Below are 16,639 nucleotides of genomic sequence, written 5' to 3' on the forward strand. Positions count from 1 at the left end.
TGGGAATGTGTGTTGCATGAGTCTATTCTATGGTTTGGGGATGTTTTTCTTCCTCCTGTAGAGACGCACATGACAATACGTTATGAGATCATATAAGAGGAGTTTAAGAACAAAGTGTTTTGGCAAATTAAATTACGAAAGGTAAATGTGGACAAAATATGAGATTGGGCTGCTGAGAATGGACCTCTTAGATTAGATTTGTATTTGGCAGTGGTGGAATGTAACGGAGTACATTTACCCAAGTACACGTTTAGTACTTAAGTGTTTTCTTCCCACGCCACTTTCTTCTCCACTACATCTCAGAGGGAAATATTGTACTTTTTACTCCATTAGTACAGCTGAAGGTATTGATTAATCAATTTGATTTGCTCACAACAACCGGTTTCACTGGCCTGAATATGACAACTCACTGGTTGTGTGGGAATTTCTGAGTCTCAAATTCGGCGAATCTGCATCTCTCTCACGGGAAAGCCGTGGTGAGTGCGTTTGCCACCGACTGTCAAGTCACATAACCACCTTTCATCCTCAAGATCGGCGAGAGCTTTCCCCTTCCTAGTCATGAAACTGGCAATTTCCTCACCCATCTCACACTTTACCACGGTTTAGCCACCATACCTCTGTGTGTAATTGCAGTTTGCAAACAGTTTCCCATCTTTTAGGTTTGGCGCAGAACTAGGTGGGCCAAATTCAGATAAAAATTTGCGAGGGGCCATATTTGGCCCTTGGGTTTGACACGTGTGCTTACAGTTTGATTCTGGAGGTGTGTTTCTGAGTTGATGATTGACAGCTGCTGTCTCCCTTCAGGACCAATGAACAGCTGGTGGCTTTCCTGTCCAAGTACCGCAACATGAACTTCATCAAATCTCATGGCAGAGACAACGCACGGTAAGAGAGAGAGGACAGAGTTTCTCTCTTTTTCTCTATCTGATGGTGATGGGGAACTTGTTTTTTTGTAGGGGAAAGGAGTAAGGTAATTAAGGGTGATCCTTCATTACCTTACTCCTTTACAATTACCTTATGAACTTATTTTTCTTCTTCTTCCTTCTCAATGCAGATTTTTGAAAAAAAAAATATAAGATAGTACTGTATATAGTATAGAATTGAAAAAACAAAGTTGAAAAACAACCAAAAATGCCCCAAATTACAGATTTCTTGGTTAGTCTTAAAACTAGGCCTGACTCTGCATGTAAACCAGTATTTGTTTTGGTTTTGCATTTATTTAGTTTAATGTAATTTTGTTTTATTTTAGTGCTGAAACTTTAATCTGTTTTTCGGTTCAAACACAGGTTTAGTCACAAAGGTATTTACAGTCTGCAGGCTTAGACGGGTTCAGTAACTGATGATCAGTGGCTGAATAGTGAGCTTGTATTCACTAATAATCTTATAGAAATACAGTAAACATGTCTCTCTCTCTACAGTATCACAGTACATTTGTCTCAGGTGGAAGTAATTATACCCTGTTTCAGTTTGAGTTATCAGCTTAACACTGGATGCCGTGTGTCCTCTCAGTTTCATCCGTAAACAGGGTCTGGACCGTCTCTTCTACGAGTGTGACACCCACATGTGGCGTCTCGGGGACCGCAAGATCCCAGAGGGCATTGCGGTGGACGGAGGCTCTGATTGGTTCCTGCTCAACCGGCCCTTTGTGGACTATGTGGTCAACTCCCGAGACGAGCTGGTCAGCAGCATGAAGCGCTTCTACACCTACACACTGCTGCCTGCTGAGGTAACACACACACACACACACACACACACGCACACACACACGCACTCACTCAAGTAACCCTTCATATACACATACACAGGAAGTGTGTGCTGGTGTCCCCTAGAAGAGGATATGAATATAAACCGCATATTTCAATGGAATCCACCTTGTAGTGAATGTCTCATTAAAAATCTCTTTATCAAGAGAGTTCTGGCAGCAATTACAGACAAACAAAATATGCCACAAACTAGAATTAGACAGACATGTGAAAATGTAATTAAAATACTATAATGTAAAGATTAAAATTAGAAGATACTTAAACTCCATTGATGAATGGATGGATGGATGGATGGATGGTAAATAAACTTGTCTGTCTCTCTGTACTCTACCTCCAGTCATTTTTCCACACTGTGCTGGAGAACAGCGCCCACTGTGAGACCATGGTGGACAACAACTTGAGGCTCACCAACTGGAACCGCAAACTGGGATGTAAATGCCAGTACAAGCATATTGTGGACTGGTGTGGCTGCTCACCCAACGACTTCAAGCCCTCAGATCTGCCACGCTTCCAGGTGAGACATTTTCTTGGGTTACTTGGCCAAGTTTTTACAGACTTTAGAGTATTTCAAATATTACTGAATAGAAAACGGAAAGAATCAGGCATGTGTCTACCTGCTTGAAAACTTGAGCACTTGCTTCAACTTGTGGGAAATTCTGCCACAAGGCTATTGCCAAAAATTAAGGGCTGTGTTTCCCTGCAGTTCTGTACCAGCGTAGTGGCATTTTTCTGAGACACACTCAGTTTTTTCTTAGACTTACTAGAGACTTTGTGCTAAATTTAAATGTCCTCTGCAGGCATGGTTGAAGTCTGTCTTTGTGCAGCCAGCCCCTGGTTTCATCGGTACTCAACTGTTAACAGAAAAAAACATAATTATTGATTTATTTCTTTGAAAGAATAAAGAACCCTGTGTTTTATTACTTTACTTTTCTACCACGCCGGATGACATTAAATAGGACAGACCTGGTTTTAACTTCTCAGTAGTCACAAAGCTTTCCATGGGTGAACATTCTTTGGATTTTTTTTGTATTGAATGTGACAATGTTGCAGCCCTATAATGAGAGGTAGAGCACAGCTACAGAGAGGATAGTCATCATGTTCAGTCGCTCTGTTCTGTCCACCCTTCCCTGTCAGGGCCTCGGTGGCCTGGGACCAGAATAGCTTCGTATTCACAAATTAGCAGTGCTGCTTTTACTTACGGTAGGCGGTCCTGGGCTCCCTGTAACGACAGACCTGAAGACAGCGTCTGTGGTCGAGTTACTGATGGTTTCTATAAGAAGAGCTGATCCTGGAAACAGCTGTACACTTTAGGCAGTTCATATTTTTAGAGCTTTGTAGCTAGTTGGCGCTGAGGTTTCTAAGGTTGTCATTATCATAATGCCGGGGTTCGCCAGCAAGAACGACGGCTCAGAGTCCTGAATGTACGGGTCAGGAACACACATATACAGTATTGTTGAGTACGGTTGAGACTGAAGACTTGCTTTTAAACTATTAAGAGTTTCGTTTTTGTGCAGTGTGGTGGATGTTGCTGATCTTTTTCTCCCCGAGTCTGTATCAATCTCAATCAACTAAATAAAGCTGAAACGGCTCCAAAAAAAGAGCAGCTGGTTGAATCTTGAATTTGGCTGACCTCCTACAGTGAAAACAGAGAACATACAGTTTTATATAATAGGCCTCTGATCTTCTGATGAATGAAACAAGAATCCCTCCTCTGCCTGTAACTAGTGGTTTCCACTGTTGTCTTTAGCTGTGTAAGACTGTGTGTGACGGATAAAACCACCCAGCTGAATAAAGAGCTCAGCTGGTGCCTGGGCAGTCGGCATGGCTCTCATTATGTTGGGGTTTCCTGGCTTGCTGGTGCTGCCGGGGCTCACCAATAGCTGCTTTGCTGAGGTCACACCCTCCTGATGACATCATAACCCACGCCCTTCCTTCCTCCAGACTGGCCCCCACGACAAAGTGTGTGCGTGAACTGACTTGTCCTAACTGGGCTTTCCATAGAAGGCTCTGCTGTATGATTTGTCTTCTTCCATATGTAAAGTGTCTTTGAGTTTTATTCAATGTGCACTAACATTTAAAAGTTTGTAATCCGCTGTTTAAAAACGGTGTAATTCCCACGAAATATATTATTTACATTTGAAATAGTTTTATAATGAAATCATTCAATATTCCATTTAGTGGATGTCCCAACAGTGTTTCATGACAGGGGAGAATACTGTTGGAACTTCGATGTTGAATTTTTTTAGAGAGAAAGAGTAAGTGACCCTTGATCTCTATTGAAGCACAATGGTGCAATTGGGCTCTAAATATGGAGTGAGTGTTTTTTCTTTGGGCCCTCAGCGTTTAAACTGTGATTTGTAGGGCCATAGTATGTTCAGCTGATATGCAAATAGTGCTGACCCTAGACTTGTGTTGTAGCAGTGTTTTGCCATTGAGAATGAGCTAGCATGCTAACGGTTAGCCCCCTCGTTTCGGCTAGTGACATAGAAAACCCTGCAGATTTTGAACAGCTCACCCGGAGACTGAAGGCAGGACACATTCAGAAACCGTATCTCACTCAAAACAGCATGGATGGCTTTTTTTCAAAGTTTGTATGTGTGTGGAAGCACCAGAGACACAAAATAACACCCCAAATCCCAGAAAAATGTCATTTATTCTTAATAAAAATGACAAATATTCTTTAGTTCCAGCTTCTCAAAGATGAAATACTTGGTGTTTTTCTTAGTTTTCCATGATAGTAAATAAAATATATTTTTATTTTTGCAGTTTATGTAGTCGTATGAAACAAACTGTTGGCTCTTGCTAACCTGTAAACTTTTTATATTTTAAGTGAGGCTTTTTAACTGGAATAACTGGATGCTGGAGATTTATTTTTCATACTATTTGCTTTGCATAAACTGTAAGTCAGTGTGTTCAAAGCTAGAAAAACAGAAACGACAGCCACTAGATCCTAAGTAGGCTAGATCAAAGTACAGCAGGAGTTTATTCTCATTCTTAGGAATTCTATTTAAACACATGTGATTTGAACAACAATCTTATTGTTAATCTTATTATTGCCTCTGCTAAGGAGGTCATGTTTTTGGCTCCGTTTGTCAGCAGGATTATTGAAAAACTACTGGCCCATTTTTTAAATTAAACTTTGGAGCGCATCCGAATCACAGGGCAGAAACATTAATTATTTTTCACTTTCATTAACATTGCAAGATGGGGCATTTGTTCATGTAGTGTCAGAATAATTGGAAACATTTGTTGCCAACTGGGAAAATTCACGTGAACCCCCATTCAATTAGGACGTTAACATTGCGGGATAGGGCATGCCTTGGCAGAGGACTGAGCTCTCGGAGTCTTCTTCTAGTCCCTTATTCTATTTCTTGATTTTATAACTGTGGTTTATACACTTATTTCTCCTGTTTTAAATATTGTCTTCTCGGTCTCCTTATTCCTTTTTTTATTGAAGGTCAAAGTTAGTCTTACAGTAATCATCACTCCTCGTCTCCTTCTGTCTTATCGACCACAGCAAGCGTCCAGACCCACCTTCTTTGCCAGGAAGTTTGAGGCCAGCGTCAGTCAGGAGATCATCAACCAGCTGGACTCCTACCTGTTTGGACCGTACCCACCAGGCACCCCGGGCCTTCAAGCCTACTGGGAAAACATCTATGAGCAGGAGACGGACGGCCCCGCCAGCCTATCAGACTCCACGCTCAGCCACTACCACGCCTTTGCTCGCATGGGACTGTCCCGCGCTGCCAGCTCGCTGCAGGGACATCCCAATGACAACAGCTGCAGGTATGAACATCCAGATGTGGATTTATTAAAAGCTGGATGTGGTGTGGCAGAGTCAGCCTTTCAGTTAGTCAAGTGGAAGTCATACTCCGTGTCTTATAATACATCTGGTTTTGAAGAAGAGTCTGGCTTGGACCTCTAAATTAGCATTGAAGATCCTCTGCCCATTCGCCAAAGTTGACTACGAGTTCATTTTTACCGAGCGGTAGCGGAGTTGCAATTGTAAAAAGCTGCCTGTAAAACCCAGCATTAGGATGTTAGAGGGTACGGCCGGCCTCTCTCTCTCTCTCTCACTCTCACTCTTACTCTCTCACTCACTCTTACTCTCTCACTCACTCACGCTCGACACGCACATGGACTGCAGTATGAAGTTCAGTGTGGCGCTGACTGGCGCAGATCGCTCTCTTTCTCTCTTTTTTTTTTTTTTTTTTTAATGAGTCTGAAGCAAAAAGCAAAACCTAACTTTACTTTTAATGATATTAAACAAAGAGAAATGTTCTCCCCTCATCTTAAAATGGTCATAAATCAATACAAGAGCAGCCTACTTCCTTGTTCACTGCTGCAATGCGTTGTACGTTGTAACCGTGGTTCTCTGAGTAAGGACAATTTTTCCAGTCATATTTCTTATTCAAAGGTTTCTTTAAAATAGTGTTAAAATCTCTTCTCGTCTCATAAGCTGAGTGTCTCGTCACACCCCTACTGTTTTGTGTTTGTGTTGGGTGAGCAAGTTATTTGTAAACTATTAGTATAGTACATCCATCATACCAGGTGTTTCTTAAAGGGGTTCCAGATATCCTTAAGGAATAAAAGGTCTTTGAAGGAGTCCCTGCATTATTGAAAGCATTCAGGGGGTTCTTGATATGGTTCCAGGGGTTTGTGAAGGAGCTTTAAAGGGGCTACAGGAATTTGTAGACTGACTGCAAGAGCTCTTCACGTGGTCCAAGGAGTTCTCAAAGGCAATGAAGAAATGCTTGGATTCATGCCAGTTGTTCTTGATTGGTTCTGAAGGTTAACTGGGTGTTCCAGGAGTTTGTGTATGGGGTGCTAAATTTAATTTCAGTTTGAGCAATCTCACAGATCCCAGTGCGAGTAATTAAGACCACTGTCACCACTGTTCCAATTCTGAATCTAGTAGACGCTTCCCAGGCGCCCTCCTGAGATATGATGCTGTCACACTGAACCTGTTTGGTTCATTTCAAACAAACACTCATGGGTTTGGCCGTTTGATCTGGATTATTTTGGTTGGTTTAAAACGCTGTCCATCAAACTGTTGTGGAACAAACAACTAGACCAAAAGTGCATGAAAAATGTGTCCTTGGTCCGATTCCAAGGTATTTCTGGTGGTCTGTTTTGATCTGTAAAACCAAAGCAGTCGAACCACAATATTTAGTCATGGAATATACGTGATATTAGCACAAATTCAAAAGATAAACTGCTGTTAAATTCATATGCGGATTGTGAAGTGTTGAGAAAACAACACTCCATCATTTGGAACCCATATGTTAAAAGAAACTTCTTTTTTCTCTCGTTTGCCACTATTTAAGAAATGAGGTCCAGATACTTGCCTTCTCAAATATTAATGATCATAATTGTGGAATCTGAGAAGTTATCTTCCCAGATTCCACCATTATGACTGCAGCATCACTTGCTGTCAGTTAACAGAAATGTTTTCCTGGTGGGGCCATGTAGTGCTGATGACAGTCACCAAAACTGTCCAATCAGTAAGTTACCTTGTGACTTCATGTTTACAGCTCTTGGTTTGTTTGTAATTTGTCAGTGTGAACAGGAAACCGAGCAGAACTAAAAGGCAACAGTGGATAATTTTTATCTTGGTCTGGGCCTAATGAAGCGAACTAAAGGTGTGAGAACAACACTCTGTGCTAGAATTGTAAAAAGCCAATATCGGCCTCATGTAGAGTCCTCACCGGTTGTGGGTGTATTAGGGACATTTAGACGTTGAGTCAGTAAATTTCAACTGAGAGAGAAACTGCACAATCACTGTCTGAGGGGAGTGACGAGAACTGGCAGATGAAGTGTGTCTTTCCACTAAACTTCCCACCACTGGTGTTTGTGAGTCCAAATTAAATATAAAGATAATGCCAGCTTGTCCTGGGGTACAACCAGGCTACAGTGTCTGCACATACTGGATTTTTCCGTGTGTGTGTGTGTGTGTGTGTGTGTGTGTGTGTGTGTGTGGGGGGGGTACAAGGAGGTAGTAGGTACAAGGAGGTACTTGTTGTTTGGGTGAGGATTGGTGGCTAGAATGGGTGGGGGCAGCATTATGGGAAGTGTGTGTGAAGGGAGGGATGAGGGGGGGGAGTTAAACAGGACCAGTCTGTTCCAGTCAACCTGTGATTTTAGTCAAGCAACATTTCAGGCCACATACACACTAATGTGGTTACATATGAAACATGATTCCATCCACATTAACACTTTGAGATGGTTTACTTGCAGATTTTTGGTCAACACTTAAATCATAAACAAGAAAACAGTGAAATCTCTTCTTCCTCTGTTGCTTTAGAAACTTGTGTATTACTGCCACCGACTAGTAGGCAGTGTGTTTATATAGAGTTAATACTTTAACAAACAGGGTATGTTCCTGCTTTTGCTCCATTCAGTCTTTGTGACTATCTGAGATCACCTATTTTATGTTTTAGTATGTGTCGTGTTTACATTGTCATAGTGCTGCACCACTTTAAAAAGTAATTTGATGTAGTATTAGCTCATTGCTAACCATGGCTCGTGAAATTAAATTAAACCTCTTTATTTGACATACTATGACTTTTTATAGCATACTATACTATGACTTTTTATAGCAAACTATACTATGATTTTTTTTATATCATACTATACTATGACTTTTTATAACTTGCTTTACTGTGACTTTTTATGACTTGCTTTACTGTGACTTTTTAGACCTTTTTATGGCATACTATAGTATGACTTTTTATTACATGCTATACTATGACTTATGACAACAACATTTTAGGACTTTTTTTATGACCTACTATATGACTTTTTATGAATTTTTTTATGACCTACTTTTTTTTTTTATGACTTTCTTAGGGGGATGGCCCGATTATGCCGATTTTTATCACATACTATACAGGGACTTTTTATGACATGCTATTATACTATGACTTTTTATGACTTTTTTATGACATACTATACTGACTTTTTAATGACATACTATGTCTTTTTATGACTTTTTTTTATGACTTTTTATGATATACTATACTATGAATTTTTATGACTTTTTTTAATGGCATACTATGACTTTTTATGACTTTTTTTTTTTAATGACATGCTATACTAGGATTTTTTAAAACTTTTTTACATACTATACTATGACTTTTTAATTACACACTGTACTATGACATTTTTATGACCTACTATATTATGACTTTTTAGAACTTTTATAATGGCATACTATACTAGGATTTTTTTTTACTTTTTTACATACTATACTACGACAGTTTATGGCATGCTTTAATATAGTAGGATTTTCTTACTTTATGGCATGCAATATTATGACGTTTTTATGACCTACGATACTATGAATTTTTATGACTTCTTTTTTTACATGCTTTACTATGACTTTTTATGGCGTTTTAGGACTTTTATGACCTACTATACTATGAAGTTTTTGTGACATACTATGACTTTTCATGACTTTTTAATGACATACTATGAATTTTTATGACTTACTTTACTAGGACATTTTATGGCTTTTTTGAATTTGTATTACTTTTTTAATGGCATACTGTACTATGACTTTTTATGACATAGTATACTGTGACTTTTTATGACCTACTTCAGTATGACTTTAGTATGACTTTTTAATGACCTACTATACTAAGATTTGTATTACTTCTTTTACATTTTTGACTTTTTTTAATGGCATACTATACTATGACTTTTTATGACATACTATGGTATGAATTATGACTTGTTTAATGGCATACTATACTTTGACTTAATATGACCTATTATATTATGACTTTTCATGACATACTATACTATGACTTTTTATGACTGGCATACAGTATTATGACTTTTCACAACTTTGTGGCATGCAGCACTATTACTTTTTGACTTTTATAACATGCTATATTATGACATACTATACTAAGACTTCTTATGACCTTTATTACACACTATACTGTCTTTTATGACTTTTTAAACTATTTTTATGACATACTATGACTTTTTAATCACATACTTATCGATGACGTTTTAAGACTTTGACATATACTATGACTTTTAAGACATACTATACTTTGACATTTTATGACATACTATAATATTGTACTATTACCTCAAACTTGCACTTGAGTAAAAGGGATTTGTTTTTGTTCCGTCACTGGGTATGTTGTTGTACCATCATGTTGGCAATATGTTGAACTTTGTGTAAATGAAACCAAAACACAAAGAAAAGATGCATATTCACTTTATTGCAGATGGTCTGAGTGTAGTATGTGTTAATCTCTCTCAGGTACATGGCTATGAGCCACCCAGTGTCGGTCCACCTCTACTTCCTGTCAGACCAGTTTCAAGGCTATCTTGTGCGTCACGTGGCCACTAACCAAGCCTCCACTCAGCTGGAAAGCTTGGAGACCTGGGTGACTTCCAAAGACCACTTCACCCTGGCCAGCCCCCCCAACCCTACCAACAGGCTACAGCACGTCCAGGTCAGACACACACACTCCAACAAGGACTTCAGAAATTTGACACATTTGTTTTGACCAGTAGGTCTGTGCATATTTTATATTCACTCAATTTAAGTGTTTTATTTATAAAGATGTAAAGCACAGATTTAACATCTGCGCTTTGTTGCGGTCAGTTGAAAAGCAAATATCTCTTGGGGCCGGGTTGGAGTCAGTGGGTAGAGCAGGCGCACATATACTAAGAGGTTTATGCCTCGACGCAGAGGTCCAAGGTTTGAATCCGTCCTGTGAGGATTTCCTGCATCCTAGCTGTCCTGTCAAAAATGAAAGGTGGAAAAGCAAATTGAGAGATGGAACTCTCTGGAAATGGATGATGGAGATGTTCACAAATGACGACTACGATGATTTCAGATTATAGGCAGCTTTATTCAATATTGAACAAAGGAGAAGTGATGAAGTCCAAATATTCTCCCCACAACACCAGAAAAAACCCAGGGACTTCTATTGTCCCTAAAACTACTATCCTCCTATATTCATTTGGTTAGTCTATGATTTTGATACACTGTTGCTCAGGAAATATCCCAGAATTTGTCTTTTGTTCCCCATTTGAGATTTTTGGAGAAGTTTAACAATTGCATGCTACTTATGGTTTGAGAAAGTATTTTGGGCTAAAAAAAACCTTAACAGTTTTGCCAAAGCGTTATACAAAACAATTTCTTCTATATACTTATATCAGTGAATTAATTGTTTGGTATGAAACATTAGCATTTATAAGATTACGGTTGTGATAAGGACCTTTTTTAAAGTGCTTCACAAAAAAAAGTAACACAAGAACAAAAAAAAACACATGCCAATAAAATAAATGATTAGGGAAAAACTAAGCCGACTGAAATAGAAAAAGTTCTTTAGATAGAAATAGTCATTGACATAGTCATTGACATAAAAGTGAATTTCAACTGGAAGACTGTTCCAGACTTTAGGAGCCTTAAGTTTATCTGGACCGGGACTATTGGCAGAGTTGTGTTGCAGGATCTGAGGGCAGTATGGGCACAAAAGCTCCCAGATGTATACTGGAGCCAGACAGACATTTAAAAATGAGTAAAACTTTAAATTGATTGAAACCTTAAAATCTAGGCTAAATCAACTGGAAGCCATTTATAAATCATTTTAAGCAGCTTTTGCCAGATACAACCTAAACTGTGCATCCCTGCAATCAGAATCTGAGTCAGTCCAAACAGGGCGATACTGAAACTCTTCCTGTTGTTCAGGTTGGGGCGGACTGGGATCCTAAGGAGCGTCTCTTCAGGAACTGGGGGGGTCTGCTGGGGCCCAAGGATGAGCCGGTAGCCGTGCAGCGCTGGAGCCGAAGCCAGAGCAACCTGACTGCTACTGTGGTGTGGATCGACCCCACCAACGTCATCGCTGCCACTTACGACATCCTGGTGGACGCCTCCGCTGAGGTCACCCACTACCGGCCGCCACTCACCCTGCCCTTGAGGCCTGGTTTGTGGACCCTGAGGGTGCTGCATCACTGGAACCCGCTGGGCCAGACCAGCTTCATCGTGGCTCCGCTGGAGTTCCACCGACAGCAGTCCTTACAGCAAGGTGAGCGGTCCAAACACGTCACTGCGTTTACATGCACACAAGAAAACAGATTACTGCAAGAAATCAGATTTAGGCAGGGAAGTACAGAACTCAAAGAACTGGAGTTGGACATTTCACACATAATCACAGTATACGTAGCTACAGTACAGGCATTTCTACCATTTCGCACAACGTTTCGGTATCAACCTGCAGAAACTCATGGAAACACCTGTTGAAATGTTATTCAAGAGCTTTAAAAGGGTCCCTGCAGTTTGTAAGTAAATAGCAGATCTAATACCTAAATAACCACCCACACACACACCTCCTGTCACAGCTGTCAACACCATGCATACATATATTTATAGTGTCAGTATCCAGTCACACATGCACACAGGGTCACCTCTATCCAAATTAGCCTCCCGTTTGAATTGTTTGACCTCCTCAGGCCTGAGACACACAGAAAGAGACAGAGAGAGAAAACGAGAAGAGAGAAAGAGGATGAGAAGCAAGAGGGAATGGGAGAGAGAGACAGACAGGGAAATAGAGGGAGAGAAAGAGACAGGGAGCCATAGAGGACGAGAAGAGAGAATGAGAAGAGGGAGAGAGAGTGAATGAGGGAGACAGACATAGGTAGGGAGGGAGAGAGGCAACATTGTTATTGAAACTTTCATGCCAATAAAGCCCCATTGAATTGTGAGGGAGACAGAGAGACAGAAAGAGAGAACAAGGGAGAGAGAGAGAGAACAAGATGTTCACCTCTAAAATCACCTATAGTGGGGCAGCATAGCTCAATAAATTGAAACACATACCTGAGCTGCTCTGGTGGAACATGTCAAGAGAGCAGTCTACCAGGATGGTCACATCACACGTGGGGGGGAAACACTGCTACCAGACCATGTGCTGCCATCACCATCTGACTGGGTGAAGACAGAAGGAATGTATAAGCTCCACTGGATGTTGCCACAAGCATCAAAATCATGCCACAAGCTTATCTCTTGTGGCTACAAGAATTGCTGCAGGTGCAAGGCTGCTGCACTACAGTGCACAGGCTTCTGCTTCTCGAGCGTCTCTTTTTGTAGAATAGTTAATGACAAAAGTACATTTACTTAAAATTGTTAAATTGCCTGTTATTTAAGTTAACTGTACTTGCATATTGCTACAGTTAAATCCAGTTATAACTATACATTGTGGATTTTTCCTTTCATTTACATATCACTTTCATTGTAATAACACATATTTGTAACTTAAACCTATTTCAAAATATGTGTGGGGCTGAAAACATGGTGGTCAAAGTGGGTAAATGCTACATTGAATCCGCTAGACGTGTTTAGGTTTAAGCATGAGGAGTGGGGATTGGTTAGGGAAAGAATACCAGGGTAAGCCAATTGGAGGCAGAATAATGCAGGCCATGAGGCATGTCATGATGTTCACACGTCTAGCAGATCCAATCTAGTGCCTATGCAAGTAACCACATTTTAGTAAATGTCTGCTTTGGTCATTATAATGCTAATCTGCAGTGGCCCGATATTCAGATCCCTTACATCCCTATACATGTACCAATTTTTTAAACAAATGGTTTAACTACTACGGTTAATCCGATTGTCATCTTTGAAAAACCCAGCAGGTTGTTTAACAACATATTTCCAGAATCCTCAAAGACTCTTCAAACTATCTTGATGATAATAACAACTGACTTTCAAAATTAAGTTAATCGGAAATTACATATATCCAGGCTCATTTTTTAAAAACAAAATGTACCAAAACTATAGCTATAAAACTGAGCAACCCAGCTACCATTTTTGACATTTAGCAGATAGAATGTTTTTTTTTATCCAGATGTGAAAAAATGTATTTAATGATTCTGAAAATACCTTCAGAAGTTTCCTTAAATTACCTTCTAGGTTTATTAAAGTTTGCTGGGGATTCATTTTTGGGAAAATCCCCACGCTGCATGACTTGATTGAAGAGAGTTATGTTTTTTTACCTATTATACCTTTTCACATATTCAAAGGGAAATAACATTTCAATCCAGTATTGTCACAGTCTGTTAAAATACTAGATTTAAAACTTTGGTTTTGCAATGGGGAAAGATTTTCCAGTTTGGGAGATTTCAAAAATACCTTTTTGAAGATGCAAACCACTGTCAGAGAAGAGGCCAAGAAAATAACATTTGTATTTCCCCACCTACGGTAAGCGCTAAGAAGTCTATGTGACAAAGTAACATACGGAGTACTGAGGTCACAAATGACACTAGAAAATACTTGAAACCAAATGATTGTTTAACTCTAAGGTTATCTATAGTGTGGACGAGGAAATATGCTTTCCAAAGCAACCTTTTTCACCATTCTTCTTCTCCCACCTCCTCCTTACCACTTGTCCTGGGATCCAGAGGATGCCCTGCGGTTGCACGGTGGCCCAGCCAGAAATTCCTACATGGAGCAGAGTTTCCACGGCCTGAACCCGGTGCTTCGGCTGCCTGTGAGTCTTGGCGCCGTGGAGGAGGCTGAGGCCAACGCTGCCCTGACGGGGGTGCCGCTGCGCCGCTGGCTGGACTGGCTGCTGGAGGGCCACTGGTCGGCTGCAGACGTCTGCTCGATGGGACCCAGCGCCTGTCCCGTCATGCAGCGCTGTCGTCTTACCGCCTGGAGCGCTGCCAGCCCCGACACCAAGTCTGAACTGACCCCGTCCAGAGAGGACGGACGGATCAGGTAGCAGACGGACAGGCTGAGGGAGGACAAGAGGAACAAATGAAGGAAGACATGGGGCTGATGTCCTGTTTGTGTCTTATATTTATTTATTTAAAGTTTGTGCAACATCAGAGTGAAAGGAAATGGATGAATGAAACTTTGGAGGCAGCGACAGAAAGAAGAGGAACAAACTCAGAACACTGAGAAACAAAACTTCAATCCTTATTCAGTTTGCTGCTCAAAGGTGTGTGTGTGTGTGTGTGTGTGTGTGTGTGTGTGTGTGTGTGTGTGTGTGTGTGTGTGTGTGTGTGTGTGTGTGTGTGTGTGTGTGTGTGTGTGTGTGTGTGTGTGTGGGGTTTCTAAGTGTTACCCTAGGTTACGGTATGCAAGTGAGTTTACATGTCCCAGATGCTTAAAAACGGACGTAATTGCTCATTCTTAGGCCATTATTGCTCACAGCTTAGTTAGTGCTCAATTTCCTGAGAGAAATTGTTTTATAGTGATCGTATTTATTTTTATTTCAGACTGTTATCCCCAGATTACAATTGTAGTCAAAAGATTGAAAGATTTAAAATGCAACTTCCTAGAAATGAACACTGATCCTAGAAAATAAATACTGATTTAGTTTCCCATAAAAGGTTTAAAAAAAAGAAGAAAAAAAAGGAGGTGAAGCTAAAATTGAATTGGTTTAATGCTGTACGGGAACTCAGCGAAGACAGAAGCTTGCATTCTTTTTAATTAAATATAATTATTAATTAAAAGTCAACAATTAATGCTTTGACTTTTTTTCAACCACAAATGTGATCATGAGCAATAGTTCGCTGAAAGAATTAAAAGTATTTCTTGAAGAACAAAATCAATTCTTGTTGTAATCTGAAACACTCAGCCTACGCACTTTCTGCATAGGCTGAGTTTCAGATTACAACAAGAATACAGCAGCCCATAATTTAAATCACCATAGTACAATGTTTGAGTTCTTGAGATAACGGCACAATTAAACGGCAACAGCACTTAAATGTTGGGATAACAGGCCTGAAACACTTATAATAGAACACTTTGTTTTCTTGACATAGTCCAGCTATGATCCAGGGGTAATGAGCCTGAAAAAAAGTCATTAGCAAATAGATGTTCTCATACAGAGCCAGGTTGGTGTCAGCGGAGAATTTCTAAGAATGTGCGCAAAATATATTCATTTATTTTTCTTTAATTTGGTTGGTCTTTTGCTGGGTGATTAAAGCGACGTTCAAAGCAAAGACCACAGTTCCCATTTCCTTTCCAACTACAGTCACTGTTTGTTTCTTTTAACCATTAAGTCTTTCACTAACCTTAACCATGTTGCTTTATTTGCCTGAAAAGGTACTGCATATTGGAAAACACCGGTAAACAGTGGTGGACTAAGTACTCAGATCTTTTACTTTAGTAAATGTAGTAATTCAATAACAAAAACACCATTACATTAAGTAAAAGTACAGAAGTATTTAAGCAAAAGTACACATTTTGTTGAATGGCCCCTTTTTAGTGTAGAGAGAGGTAGAGAGAGAGGTAGAGAGAATGTTTTTTTGGTGGAAGGTCAAGGTTTAATTACTTAATGTACTTGTTTAACCTATAAAAGCATAATTTTATAAATTGCTGTATTTATGTAAACTATAAAAAGTAACAAGCTAAAAGCTGTCAGATAGATGGAGTGAAATACAAACTACAATATTTGGCGTCAAGGTAGTTTACATTTGTACTTGAGTAAAGGTGCTCTGTTACTTTCCACTACTCACAAACTACATGTTAACTTGTTGAAAGTGTTCTCCTCTGACACTGCCCTGCCCTGTATTCAGGTGGGTTTAGTTTTCTTTCTGTGCCATGTCTGAATCCTTCAGACCGCCTGCTATGCTGGAACTCAGAACAGATTAATTTTTCTTACACACATTTTTTTATCTGCTCTTGGCTAAAGAAATTGATGTGACAGTGTCCAAGTGTACACGGGAGTGAGGTTTTAAGTCAGTGACTAATATTTGATATGCTGATATTTACAACGGGTGAGATTGTTTTTGAAGAAAAAAAAACGTCTTACGACTGATGGTAAATGTTTGTGTTGTTCAGTTTTGGGTGGTTCAATGTCCTCCTCTCCTTATCTGCTCTCATTTTAACTACTTTGTGTTTT

The 16,639-nt window shown here is 39.8% G+C and overlaps 1 protein-coding gene and 1 long non-coding RNA gene across 2 annotated transcripts in view; one reads left to right on the plus strand and one right to left on the minus strand.

Moving 5' to 3' along the window:
• Positions 1-14,745, plus strand: part of LOC114569234 (xylosyltransferase 1) — a 39,047-nt gene extending 24,302 nt beyond the window's left edge. The window contains exons 5-11 of the mRNA XM_028599037.1: positions 805-885; positions 1,510-1,726; positions 2,101-2,277; positions 5,281-5,549; positions 10,042-10,237; positions 11,482-11,818; positions 14,187-14,745. Coding sequence (XP_028454838.1) covers positions 805-885; positions 1,510-1,726; positions 2,101-2,277; positions 5,281-5,549; positions 10,042-10,237; positions 11,482-11,818; positions 14,187-14,509 — 1,600 coding nt within the window. The 3' untranslated portion in view covers positions 14,510-14,745. The remainder of the gene's footprint in view (positions 1-804; positions 886-1,509; positions 1,727-2,100; positions 2,278-5,280; positions 5,550-10,041; positions 10,238-11,481; positions 11,819-14,186) is intronic.
• On the minus strand, positions 10,619-14,663 carry LOC114569236 (uncharacterized). The gene is made up of 3 exons (XR_003694390.1): positions 14,168-14,663; positions 12,607-12,714; positions 10,619-11,839 (listed from the first exon to the last, which is right to left on the minus strand). It is a non-coding gene; the product is annotated as an uncharacterized LOC114569236 (long non-coding RNA).
• Positions 14,746-16,639: the final 1,894 nt, after the last annotated feature.

This window comes from Perca flavescens, chromosome 15 (assembly GCF_004354835.1).
Source record: "Perca flavescens isolate YP-PL-M2 chromosome 15, PFLA_1.0, whole genome shotgun sequence".
Taxonomy (NCBI): domain Eukaryota; kingdom Metazoa; phylum Chordata; class Actinopteri; order Perciformes; family Percidae; genus Perca; species Perca flavescens.